Raw genomic sequence first — 14,367 nt, forward strand, 5'->3', positions numbered from 1 at the left:
GTAGATTGGGATTGCGCTACCGAGAGTGTAAGCCAGGTGTGCCTGTGTTTGCGTAACTTTTTCGTGCGTAGCGGAGCTGAGGATGTCGTTCACCATCTGTAGAGAGACTAGATACGGTGGGATCCTACCGGTGGCTAGTGTATCTACCGACGAACTGATATCTCTAAGCATGTCAGCAAAAATCCTATCCATTAGGTGTGCGACAGCGTAATCCGCTTCAACCTTAAGGGCTAACTCATTTACCGCTATTGCGAGGGCTTTGATTTCTTGGGTGGCACCCAAGAGGGTGAAGATTACCAGGAGTGGTACCATCATTGTCCTATGGAAACACAAAGAGATAGGTCTTAGCTTCGTAATGGTCAAGGGTAGGTCCTGTGAATTTAAACTATGGTTAAGTTTATTATCCATTAGTTATCTTCTGCTTGGATGACCCTTATTCCCACGAGGTCAGATTTTGTGAGATCTTTGTCTCCTGAGGAGTTATTGCACGCCTTGTGTGGTTTAATCTGGTTACGATGTACCCATTTAACAGTTGGCTCTTTTTGGCCTTTACTGATTTTTATCTGATAGACAACTGGAGACACTTTGTCGATTATCAGATGGGGTCCAGTCCATCTGGGCATCAGCTTACGGGCGAGAGTTCCGGTCCCGGACTCTCTTCTCCCAGTTTTGGGTGCAAACATGTAGTACCAGACCCTGTCTCCCACTTGGAGTTCCTCGTGAGAGGCCTTTTGGTCGTAGTACGCTTTGCGTCCTTCAGCTGATTTTTCCAGGTTTTTCTGTGCGAAAGCAAAAGTGTTTTTAAGGTGTCTTTCCAAGTCTTTCATGTATTGTTGTGTGGTGTAGGCTGTTGCCATGGCAGCATCGCCTGGTTGGTACAACAGGTGTAGAGGGAGAGTCATTTGTCGACCCGTCATCATCTCGAAAGGAGAGATGCCAGTCGACGTGTGTGGAGTGGCCCTTATGGCCATGAGGACCAGAGGGAGTTTCACGTCCCAGTCCTTGTGGTTTGCGGCTACGTATTTTTTCAAAATACTCACCACAGTCCTGTTTGCTCTCTCAACCTGGCCTGAAGCCTGTGGGTGGTAGCCAATATGGAAGTTGGCTTTGACGCCTAGCGTCTTCCACAGTTCCTTCATTACTTCACCTGTGAAGTGTGTACCTTGGTCTGAGTTCACCCTGAGGGGAAGTCCAAACCTTGAAAATACATGATTCATTAATAACATAGCAGTGGTTTGTGCTGTGTCATTAGGGGCTGGTAGACATTCTACCCATTTAGTAAACGCGCAGGTTACCGTGAGAAAATATTTATTTCCTCTAGAGGTCTTAGTGAGTGGTCCGACCCAGTCAATCTGGAGGTCCGACCATGGAAATGCAATGCCTCTACTATGCAGTGGTGCTCTGTGAAGTGGTCTGGATGGTTGAAACTGGCCACAGATCAGGCACCCTTTTATGTAGTCCTTGACATCCTTTTTCATTCCAGGCCAATAAGCAATCTGTTTTAATGCTTTCAGCGTGGCATTGTCACCCTTATGTCCTGCGGACGGAAGGTCATGTGCATGGACTAACATCACCCCCCTGTGGTCATGGGGGACCACGAACACAGGTGAGGACGTCCGTCCATGAGCAAAAGTTAGGATGCCTTTAAGTAGTTTTAGCTGTTTGCGCAGCTGAAAGAGGACTTTGAGGTCTGGATTGGAATCCAGCTCGTCTTTCGATGGAGTGTATTTGTCTGGGTCAGTCAGATACAGCATCATCGAGTTAATTGCAGGATCCAACTTCTGAAGTTGGATGATGTCTGGGTCAGTCAGCATTGGGCGTACAGAAACTGTGTTATCAGCAGGTTTAGCTGCAGCTTGTGCGCGTGTGACTGCCATTACCTCAGTTGTAGCTTGTGACGACTGAGTGTTGAGTAGCCAGGAGGGGTCAAAGGACCACGTGGGTCCGTCAACGGCTCCTTCCTTGGCTAGGGAGTCTGCAAGGTCATTGTAGTACTTGTCATCGCCTGGGACTCTGGAGTGTCATGGAACTTTCTTCCAGAAGATCTGTAGATCATGTGATGTCACCAAGTGATCACATGTCATGAAAAGCTCTTTGTGTTTTACCACCTTTTTGTTGCTTGTGAGAAAACCGTTCTGTTTCCACAGAGCGAGATGACACAAGAAACTCAGTCGAGCATAGTTAGAGTCAGTGCAGATGACTAGCGTTTGGATGGAGCGTTCCACTGCCATCTGTAGGCCTATTAGGATTGCAGCTATCTCAGCGTACTGAGAAGACTGAGAGCCCAATTTATAGCCAAATGTGACCTGTTCCAGGTCTTGGAGGAGAACTCCTCCAACACCTGCTTTGCAGATTTTCTCGTGGTGGAATGAGCATCCATCCACGTACATTGTTGCCATATCTTTACAGATATTGCCATCAAAGAAGTGGTGATTTGGGTCCTCAGCAGCTGAGGGTTTGCTCACAACCGGCTGTAGGGTGGCTGGTACATCCTGTGTACATTCTTGGCAGATTGCCAAATCAGTGCCCAAGTGTGACTTCTTGTTTTGACCGTAGCGGATGTCTAGGTTAAAACTTTGAAGTGCCATAAGCCAGGTTGCAACCCGTGAGTTTGTCACCACACCATCTCTGATGCGTTGGCTGTTCAGAAACGTTACCGGCTGGTGTTGTGTCTCAACAATGATCCTCTGTCCACCAATATAGCAGGAGAAATGTTTCACTGCCCACACAGTGGTCAATAGAGCCTTCTCACAGTCTGAATACCGTAATTCAGGGCCTGCCATTGTTTTGCTGGCGTAGGCCACAACACGCTTGTCTTTGTCGTGTATTTGGTACAGACCTGCACTCATGCAGTGAGTTGAGAAGCCCACCTCCAAGTAGAACTCTTTGTTGTAGTCTGGGTAGACTAGACATGGGGCTAACTTGAGCCTGTCTTTAAGAGCGTTCATTGCCTGCTGCTGTGTATCAGTCCAGACAAAAGGGACGTCTTTCTTTAAGAGTTCAGTCAGTGGTTTTGCGAGATCCGCATAATGCTCTATGAACTGGCGAGAGTAATTACACACTCCCAAGAAACTCTGTAGTTCCTTGAGATTGGTTGGGACTTTGAGGTTGTCTAGGCCTTGGGTGCGAGTCAACTGTGGTTGTACTCCGTCTGGACCTACTAGGAGGCCAACGTAGTCCACTTTGGTTCTGCACCACTGGCACTTTGACAGTGAGATTTTAGCACCAGCAGTTGTTAGCTGATTTAGGACGTGGTCGATCTCAGCCAAATGAGAGTCCAGTGTTGGCTGCCTCAAAAGGATGTCGTCCACGTAGATCAGTGTCCCACGCTCGTGGGCGTCTGGACATGCTTTGTTCAAAAAGATGTTGAACTCTGCAGGCGAGTTAGCGTAGCCAAAGGGACACCTGGTAAAGGTGTATTGTCGGCTGCCAAAAGTGAAAGCTAGTTTGTGTTGGTCCTCGGCGCGCACAGGGATGGTCCAAAAACCAGAGGCGACGTCGAGGGTCGAGAAGTACTTACCATCGGTGACCTTTGGCAGTTCCTGATGGAGCTGAGTCATTGGCCACCTGGATAAGGGTACTTGTTTATTTAGCTTCCTGTAGTCTATGGTAAGTCTCCACTTACCATTTGGTTTTAAAACTGGCCATAGAGGCGCAGAGTAGGTGCTATTACATTGTCTGATTATACCTTTGACCAAAAGGTCATCAATGATCTCCTGGACAGGCTGGTGTGCCGCCAGAGGGATCTTGTATTGTCTGACAAATGTTGGCGGTGCGTTGGGTGGGGTTGGGATTCTCACTGCGTGGAGTGAGGTCAACCCACAATCTGTTGAATCAGTTGCAAATGACTTTTCATATTTTAGAAGAACTTGGCGTAGTTTGTCTCTTTCTTCATCAGATGTCAGAGCGTCGGCTTGTGCGACCACCTGATCAATCTGTGATGAGACTGATAAGGGTTCTTGCTCCTTGGGGAGCTCCATCGAATCCCTTTCTGAGTCGTCGGGCCTGTCTATGGGTGGAACACCATAGGTTTGAGGTCCTTGGTCGACATCATTGGTTGAGAAAAGGGCTATGGCCTGTGTTGGTTTTGTGAACCATACTGGCCCAGCTTCTTGACTCGGTACCAGGTTGTCTGGGAGTCCTCCCAGAAATGGAATGCCTAGTTCAAAATCATGAAAGTCAGTTGAAATCAACCATCCTAGCATAGTGTTTTTTGGGATCAGCACCTCATCCATGCCTGTGTTACACACAGCAATAGATGTGGTCCTGGAGTCAAGACTCACCTGGTTCGTGGCTTCCACGGACAGTCCCAAGTTGAAAAATGTAGGAGAGGGTTGAAAATATGCCTGTTTATGGCTAATAGCTTGTCCAGCTATTATGTGGATTCGCACCATTAGGTTAATCACCTGAGGTGGTACTGTGGTGTCCTGGTTGCTAGCAACCTGACAGGCCTCTGGAATGGTCTGCCCAGCCTTAAGGCTCGCTGTGTCTAGCACAGGAGGATCCTTTGTGGCTGGTTTGAGGGACCACAGCACCTTGTTGATGGTGTCTACATGGACACCCAGCCTTACCAAAATGTCAGAGCCTATATAGGATGCATGTGGTAAGTTTTGGATAACGAGAAACGGGTGAACCAGTTCTCGTTGATTCCAGTTCAGTTTCAGGTTAATGACTCCTTCTGCGGTCATTACCTGTGAACTAGTGGGAACTAATGGAAAGCGGAAAGCTTTTTTAATTAGTTCTAGACCAACGTGTTTGTGAACCAAGGTTTCGTAGAAAGCTCGGTTAATTGCTGATTTATCTGTCCACAGAGACAGAACAGCATCGTTGGTGTGGGACCCTTGGATCTCTACACCCTTAACTACCAGTGGCAGGTAGTGTTTGGTGGACTCTGACTGCTCCAGCTCACAGAGGAGGCTGTCTTGTTGAGTCAGAGTTTGGATCTCTTGGGTTTCTTTGGTTTCACATGGTGTCAGAGGAGTACTCACCGGGCTCGTGTCCTCGGCTGAGGAGTCCTGTGCGCCTTCCGCGGTACCTGCTGTTGGGCAGTCTGTGTCACACTCCGGAGGCGTATCGATTGGCAGTGGCTTGCTCACTGTTGTCCACATTGTTTGATCACCATAATCTATAATCGCGCCGAAGCGATTTATAAAATCTTGGCCAACCAAAAATGGGAATGAGTCAACATGGGTCACGTGTACCGGGTGGTACAGTGTCATATTGCCAATCTGCATGTGAACCATTGCTATAGCTGTCAGGGTTGTTTTCTTTTCTGAGAGACCCTGCATTTCTATAGCACATTCAGAGAGAGGTATTATCCTGTTAACACTGGCAGCGGCCGTCCTCAGCTCCTCGAACAGTTTAGCTGACATAATTGTTATGTCTGCCCCACCGTCCAAGAGTGCTTCGTGTGTGAGGACACCTTCGAGTGTTACTGACAGCATATCGTTATCTGCACACGCGGCTTCGTACACTCGTTCCTTATCCCTAATCCTCTCCTCATATGATTGAGCCTGTTCTGACAGCTCAGTCTTTGAGAGGTCCCTATCAGTCTGAATTTGTTGTTTCAGCAACTCAGATTCATTTAACAATTTGTCACACCTCTCCTCATATGATTGAGCCTGTTCTGACAGCTCAGTCTTTGAGAGGTCCCTATCAGTCTGAATTTGTTGTTTCAGCAACTCAGATGCATTCAACAATTCGTCACACCTCTCCTTTTTAGACTCATATCCGTTGAACAGCAAGGTATTTCGTTCAACCATACGGTCCAGTTCCGCCTTCAGAAGCAGAGCAATCTTTGCCAACCGTTCACGGCTGGATTTCGTGTCCTCCTTCACTTTAGCTGCTTTTGACAACGTCTGCAGCTCCTCATATCTTTGATCATCATCAAGGTCTAGCAGTTGCTCTAATTGTTTACCAACAATTGAATTTGTTAAAATGTGTAACGCTGTCTGGACAGCATCTCCGGATTGTAAGGGGTCAGTGTTTTCATCTTCGTCCGCCATTATCTGCTATTTAGAAATTAAATAGGAGATGTAAATGTTTAGGTGGTAAAAGAAAATCAGAAAAATCTCTTTTTCCTGATAAGTTTACTCTTATTTAGTGATTTATCAATTAAACGTGCGTTACCTTCTAGCAAATGAGTAAACTTTTTCCAACTTTGTGAATATCTGTAACTGTATCTCATTTAAAAGTTTCTAAATTTTTATTCTGTACCTGTTTCTCAAGGATTTATCAGTGACTAAAAATTTTGTTGGGTAAATGCTCTCTGCATAAATACCTTCATAACTTTTAAAATGCAAGATAACAGAGTCTATTCAACTTTGAGGAACGGTCAATAACTCAAAAATGCCTTTAAAAGAATAAAAACGTTTAATTTCACTATTTAACCCTAAAAACGAAGTGAAACCTGTGATCCCACGTCTTCTCCACAAGATGTCAGTACAACCTCAACAAATTTAACTCCGACACTGTTCGTGTTGTCCACTAGGGGAGCTACAACTTCCTGTGGCGTTCGGTTGACATCCTGTTGTTAGCCGCTTAGCTTAAAGTTAGCTTCGGCTAAACCCGGTTAAAATCAACGTTTCTGAACGAATTTTTTACACAAACGTGGCGTAGTTTTAGCGATTAGACCTCGAAGACTTAAACACCGTGTCAGAACACAGCTTTGCAGCGCTTTTCAGCTTTAAAAAGCTGATTTTATTTCCCTATGAAAACGAATTTTCACTTCCGGGTCACGTGATTGACACGTCCCTCATCCAATGAGAACGTTACACACGGTCTTTTTCAACCAATGACGCAGCGTTAAAGCACCCAGCATGCTAGATTCACGTGAACTAAAATTCGTCAACTTTTCGTCTTTTAAACTGTCAAAATGCACTTTTTCTGTTAAAAATGTAACGAATCAACTCCCTGAGCTGCACGGAGACGGCGCTCCGTGACAAAACGTCTTTCTAGCTATTTAAACAACTCGTTTGAATTTTCCAGAACCGAGCCGGTCCACAGAACCGAACCTCCCGTCCGTTTGGACCTCAGTTTAAACAGAACGCAGCGTTTCTCACAGCTCATCAGCTCTTAGTCACACGTAACAGGCGTACAATTTCAGCTTTCATAAAGACTTATGACACAATTTCAGCTTCTAACAATGCCAGCGTACCACAAGCGCGCAGCTCCATTGCGCTGCGTAAATACGCACAGCCAAGCTGTAAGCGCGCAGCCCCAGCTCGCTGCGTAAACATGCAGTGTTTCAGCACAGCCGATAAACTGTTATTTTTTAACATACATGCCAACACTTAAAACCAATGTTTACACGGTTACAGTCCATTTATGAGCACGTAAACGGGCCACCAATTATGTAGATGAACAGATGCTCAGATATATTCATCATTTAACGCGGATTCCTCATTTTTCTGGACTGAATAAAACGTGCATTGAATTTAAGGAAATGCAAACGTGAGACGTCATTTATATTTGACCCATCAAAATGAATGCGGTCATTTATTTACAGAATCAAAATTTAACATCAAACATTTACATTAATTTGGCAAATTATGAAAATAACAACATAAGCAATCAATCAGGAAAAATCATACGGCCATGATTTTTCCGTTGCTTCACCACAGACATTTATGAAAACTGTACAATTATGATCTTTTACCCACATGAATGTGGGTGAGCATTTTACACAGACATTTCTAAAATATCTGGAAGAATTTCTACTTGATAGAAAAGTTTAAAGATGGAAAGAAGTTTAGAGGGAGTAAGATGGTGTGTGAGGGGTGAAATGTGTTCACCAGAATCGACACTCTCCGGCTTTCTTCAGCTTTTCCTTACAGTACACTTAGGTGATGAAATCGGCTCCTTTACCTGGAGATGTCTCAGGTGAGATTCCGTTTAACGCACCCTTTCAGCGTCTCAGTAGGATGCTGTTACTCGTCCGAAGTAATGGCGAGGCTCTGTTCGACACATATTCACCTCAGTGGAAAATGTTATAATCCCATGGAACTCGGAAGAGCTCTGTTGTCAGGATCATCCCGTCTCTCACAGAACTGGTTGGACTGTGTATCCAGCAGAACTCCAACAGCACTCCATCAGAACTTCAACAGAACCAAGACCGAGTAGACCAGGACGTACTGACATTTTAAAGAGCTGTTTCCCGGTTCACTTTTGGGAGTATTACCATTGGTCAGAACCGACCAGACGGGGTGTGTGTTGTGACGTAAGAGGTTAGACGAAAAACAAGAATTGTTATGGAAAGATCAGAAATGTTCTCACAGACAGAGAGAGTTTTGTTTTGGCGCGTTTCAGAAACAGGTGCTAAAACTTCTCTATTTACGTCTGAGAGGATTCTAAAACATGACAGTTCGTTCAACAACTTGTTTTTCGTTTGACTCCAACCTTGGAAACGCACACTTGCTCACTCAAAGGCAGAAATCAGAAAATGCATAATTATTCTGTTACAGCTTTGACATGAGAATAAAAATCATTACACAGTTAATAAAATTGATTAGTTCACTGCCACATCTAAAATGGTTTGAACTAAGACACTTTGATTATCAACATTTGTAAAATAGTAATGATAATAAAAAGAGAGTGTTCTTTTCACTTGAATCTTCAAGAAAGAAAGTCTCAGGATGGGTGAACCTGTATTTCTGAGTTCAAATGAATGAAATGACAGTTCCTGTCCCACAAGGTTCTAAAGGTCAAGATTTTTGACCTTAGACTTAGTTTTTGACATGGGCCTAGTCCACTACAGTAGTTAGCGTTAAATTTTAAAGCTGTGCTACAACAAATAAAATTCAGTTTTTAGTGATTTACTTGAAACTTGTATCACATTGTAAAGTTTTGTTCCCTTTTAATAAAATCTAATAAATTCCTGTGCTGCAGGCTCATGAATCACTGACCCCAGAAAGTCGGCAGAGTTGTATAGAAAAGTATGTCCAGGGAGGCAAGAAGCTCAGTGACTGGACTTATTTTACTGCTCTGGAGACATACTTGCAGGTAAATCTAAATCATATATATTTATTTTACAAAAAGTATGATTACTTTTTCTAAATTAGAGTCTGCATCATTATAAAAGTGCAACACAACACCGTTTCATAATGCTATCAACTAGAAGGCAGTGATCCTTTGTGTAGAAGTAAAAAAACGACTTGTGCAATTTGAGAACAAGACAAAAATGTTGAGTTTAAACTTCAACAGTTCTTGACTTAGTCCACTGTGGAAACATAGATCGCCTTAAATATAGCTAACTTAATTTTATGACTTATTTTACACTTAAGCAAATATTGTGCCAATAACAAATTCTATACAGGCAACAAAAACAAAATTTTTAACTAATGTTTGTCCTCAAACATGTCAACATGTGACTAAAACACATCTTATATGTTGAGGCCTTATGTGAACAAGGTCAGTGATGAATAGCTAAAATCACATGTTTACATACACACATTAAAAAAAAATTTCTCAATGTCTGTCATTAAATCAGGATATACATTTTGCAATTTCAGTCAGTATTTCCACAACTATTCTATTTGATAAAATTCTAGAATAATGATAGAGAATTTTATAAAAATGTTATATTGCTTTTTTGTTTTGTCACATTCTGGTAGCAGGTCGAACCCAGTGGTGCAGGCAGGCACAAATAATTCAGGAAGTAAAAGTAAATAATTATTTATTTTGGAAAATAAAAGGCTGGCGGGGCTGCAAACTTACAAAATCTCTGGAGTCACATACGAAGGACAATGCCAGGACAATCAGGAACATAGAGACACGGGTTTATATACATTAAATAAAGGTTAATAAATAAGAAATAAATATACACAAACACTAATGAGACAAAGTGCCAAAACCTGGGACACACACAACAAGTGGCAAAGAAGGAACTGATTATGTGAGGGAAATAACTCAAGAGCATGAACGAGATGCCACAAGGGAACACAATCCTCACAGCAACAATTAGGGGGTACTCCCTGATGTCCCAAACCCTTCCCCCAAAACTTGGTTGGGAGGGGTTTTTGGGAACCATGAGGATGGAGGACACAAGAGTAACACAAGGATGAGAAACAAAACCAACAGGACAGAATATCCTGATGCATGCTCAATAATCCAGGTAGAAAAATCTAAAAAAGTTAAATCTGGTCCTCTGGACAAAAAAAAAAACAACAAAGCAACAGGACAGAAGCTTGGGAACTAGACACACAGGGGCAAACACAAAGGAGTCCAGGTGGAATAGCAGTAGACTACCCAGCACAGAACCACATTTCAGGTGGACAACCAGGAGACTACCCATCATGGGACCACAGATCAGGGGAATGGCTGGGAGACCACCCATCACCAGGGAGAAGCTCTGCAGCAGATATGGAAATAGTAGAGGTTTCAACTTTCATGTAGACCGTGGGGACTGCTGTTGTCATGGAGACCATGGGGGCTGCAGTTGTCATTGTGACCTCGGTGGTTGCAGGAGACATGACCGCCCCAAGAACTGCAGAAGGGTTCGCGGCCACTCCGGGAGATGGAGTGGAGCTCTCAGGGGCTGGCGTGGGACCCTCACGCAATGTGAAAACACAGGGGCTGCAGGAGATATGGGAGTTATGGGGACTGCGGTAGGAGTGGGAACCGCCGCAAGGACTGCAGCGAGCGTGGGGCCCTCTGGAAACTTGTTGCGGTTTACACCCACTGGCAGAGGCGAGCTGGAGTTGAAATTCTGCCTGGGAGCTTGCTTTGGAGAGGCCTTTAATCTGATTACATGACAGATACACGTGGATCCATACTTTTAACACAAATACTTTATTTGCAGCATAAAAACACTGTTTTTTCAACCATCAAAACTACTGTTTATGTTTGTATGTATTCAATGATACAAATAAAAAATACAAATCAGTTTATAAGTTATTAAACAAGTAGCTTACCATAAAAATCTAAGCAAATCCATCCATCCATTATCTTTACCCGCTCCTTCCATTTGGGGTGATGGGGGTCGCCGTTGCCCATGTCTGGCAATCTCTGTGCGAGGGGCGGGGTACAACCTGGACGAGTCGCAAGTCCATCACAGGGCTAGACAAACAACCATTCACTCTCTCACACCTAGGGACAATTTAGAGTTACCAATCAGCCTAACATGCATGTTTTTGGTCTGTGGGAGGAAACCGGAGTAACTGGAGAAAACCTACGCATGCACGGAGATAACATGCAAACTCCACCCAGAAAGGCCCCCAGACTGGGATTTGAACCGGGGACCTGCTCGCTGAGAGGCAGCAGCTCTACCAGTTGCACCACTGAGTTGCGTCACTGTGCTGCCCAATCAAAGCAAATATTCAAGTCAATTTTATTGTCATTCTCAGCACATGTGATACATGAGGTGGAATGAAATTATGTACACAGGGTCCCAGTTACACCCAACAATAGAAAAAATATAAAGTGTAAAAAGAAACAATATAAGAATCTAAGACAGGGCTATTCAACTAAACTGCTCCGGGAGCCACAATATCTGAAAGCCAACAGCACGGGGGCCAGACATCCAGTGATTAAAGTCATTATATACTATAAATTAAACAAAGTTTACAATGATTTGTTACCTTTTAAATTTGTTTATTTTGTTGCATTGAATCCTAAATGCAATAAACAGAACCCAAAACCCAGAATCACCCTCCCACCCCCCTTTTTTTTTTTTTTTATGAAGTGTGCCGGATTGAAGTAACCCACGGGCCGCCAGTTGAACAGCCCTCATTTAAGATACACACTAAGATATACGTCAAACAAATGCCAAAAGATCTAAGATATATGCTAAACACTAATAATGTAAAATAATATGGCGTAACAACAGCAGCCCAAACATGAGTCTGTGGTGAACAGATGTGTACAAATGAATACAGAAGCATGAGATCAGCAGCATGGATAATCAGCAGCATAGATAAGTCACATATCACCAATTAAAGTGGCATTACAGTGATTTTTTACAGTGATTTTCCTGGTTACGGATTTATGAGTCTAACAGCTTCAGGGTAGAAGCTGTTCCTCAGTCTAGTGGTTCTGCATTTAATGCTCCGCAACCTTCTGCCTGAGGGGAGCAGGGCAAAAAGTGTGTGTGCTGGGTGAGTGGGGTCCTTCATGATGCACTTAATCACCTCATCAGTACATAACTGTGACTCTATATAGAACCGGTATGCATACCTTCACTTTACTAAGTTTCTCAGGTTTATACTTTATATTGCACTATTGTTTACTCTGGCCTTGCACATCCATTATCTACCTCTCATCATGTTATTGTCTTCAGTCAGCGTCCCTTTGTCTCCTGTTAGTCACTATTGAGCACGTTGCATCAGAGGTCCTGCTGCTGTTCACTTTTATATATATATATATATATATACATATATATATATATATATATATATATATTATTATTTTTTTATATAACTAGTTGTGTTAGTTTATTTTTGCTAATGTTGTTGTTTGCTGCAACTTGAGTAGGAGTGTAACGCAATTTCAATTTCTATGTATGTCCTGTACATATGCAGAATTGACAATAAAATCAATCAATCAATCAATCAATCAATCAATGCAGGTGGCCCTCTTCTTGCATCTGGAGGTGTAGTTGTCTGTGATGATGGGGAGGCTGACCCCAACATGTCTTCTGTGGCCACCCACCTCATCCAAATGTCACTGGAGAGGTGGCCACCGTATCCGCATAACATCTGGTTATTCTGCAGAGCTGTCTCTCATCCTCTGGGGCGAGTGAAGCTAAGAACGGGCAGCCTCTGGGTTTTATTTCATTCAACCTTTATTTAGACAGGTTGAGCCCATTGAGCCTCGAGGACTCATTTACAAGAGAGACCTCAGTTGACCTAGGTTCTGGTCTGGTCCTGGCATTCTGTCATGATCTGGTAGTTAGTCGAACCCAGTGGTGCAGGCAGGCGCAAAGATCTCAGGAGGTAAAAGTAAATAATTATTTATTTTGGAACCCAAATGGCTGGTATGGTAGCAAACTTACAAATTCTCAGGAGTTACGTAGGAAGGACAAAACATGGAGGTAGACAGGTAACAGGTTACAATGCCAGGACAATGAGGAACATAGAGACACAGCTTTATATACACAAACATTAATGAGACAAAGTGCCAAAACCTGGGACACAGTGGCAAAGGAGGAACTGATAACTCAAGAGCAGGAACGAGACACACCATAAGAGGGCACAATTCTCACATTTTAAGTCAAACTTTTCCATCCACTAATATTACCATGCCTTTAAACAATCTGGGAAAGCCCAAAAGATAATGTCATAGCTTTGAGGCATTTGATAGGTTCATTAACATCATTTGAGCTAATTGGCAGCCCATCTAGGGATGCATTTTAAGGCACAACTCAAACACACATAACTTTTTGATTTTCATCATGCTAAAATCAAATCAGCTAAAATATCAAGATGATGATATATCTCCTGTGATGGACTTGCGACCCGTCCAGGATGTACCCCACCTCTCACACAGTGATGGCTAGACATGGGCATCAGTGACCCCCACGACCCAAAAAGGAAGAAGCGGGTAAAGATAATGGATGGATGGATGGATCTCAGTGACACAAAAATATTGTGGACGGGGCTCAAAAAGAGTGTAAGCAAACCTGACTCAATGACACCAGTTCTGTCAGGAAGAATGGGACAAAATTCCAGGAAACTATTGTGAGAAGTTCGGTGCCCAAAATGTTTGACCAAAGTTACTTAGTTTAAGGCAAAGCTACTGGTCTTTAAACATCTCTATTTTATTATTTTTCTTTTTTTTTTTTTTTTTTTGCCTAGTCACTAAGCCAACGTGACTTTGAAGGAAGTGATAAAAAAAAAAAAACTCTTTCTCAATATTTAGGCAGTTAACAAAAATAAATATTTCTGTAAATTTTGACTGACCTAAAATGGGAACAGTTAAATCTGATTTAATGGTAACAAAAGAAAATAAAAATAAAAAACAATGTATTTTTATAGAGTGCATTTAAACCTCTTGTTTCAACTGTAAAATAAGAGTGTAAGGCACAAGTGGATTCCAATGACTGGAATGTTTTATTGAGTGTGATTTTTACATGCAACTATAATCCCAAAACGAGACTACGTCTTCCTGATTCTATTTCTGTCCTTGTAGCTCCAGGAAAAGTTTGGTTGGGATGCCTTTAAGAAGGTGTTTGCTGCCTACCACAACATGAGCAACTTTCCCAGTGACAATGACGGAAAGATGAACCTGTACGCTGAGACGTTCGCTCAAATTGTGAACATGGATCTGACCGGATTCTTCAAAACCTGGGGATGGCCCATTGAAACAGCCACTGAGGAGAAACTGTCCAGTCTGCCTCCCTGGTCTAATCATCCCATGGCCCAGTATTCCTAA

General features: G+C 43.1%; 1 protein-coding gene across 1 annotated transcript in view; it reads left to right on the forward strand.

Annotated features, from left to right (window-relative positions):
* Positions 1 to 14,367, forward strand: part of LOC119410540 (TRPM8 channel-associated factor homolog) — a 49,880-nt gene extending 35,513 nt beyond the window's left edge. Inside the window, exons 10-11 of the mRNA XM_037677422.1 lie at positions 8,887 to 9,000; positions 14,125 to 14,367. Coding sequence (XP_037533350.1) covers positions 8,887 to 9,000; positions 14,125 to 14,367 — 357 coding nt within the window. The remainder of the gene's footprint in view (positions 1 to 8,886; positions 9,001 to 14,124) is intronic.

Source organism: Nematolebias whitei, chromosome 6 (assembly GCF_014905685.2).
Source record: "Nematolebias whitei isolate Nwh7 chromosome 6, NemWhi1, whole genome shotgun sequence".
Classification (NCBI taxonomy): Eukaryota; Metazoa; Chordata; class Actinopteri; order Cyprinodontiformes; family Rivulidae; genus Nematolebias; species Nematolebias whitei.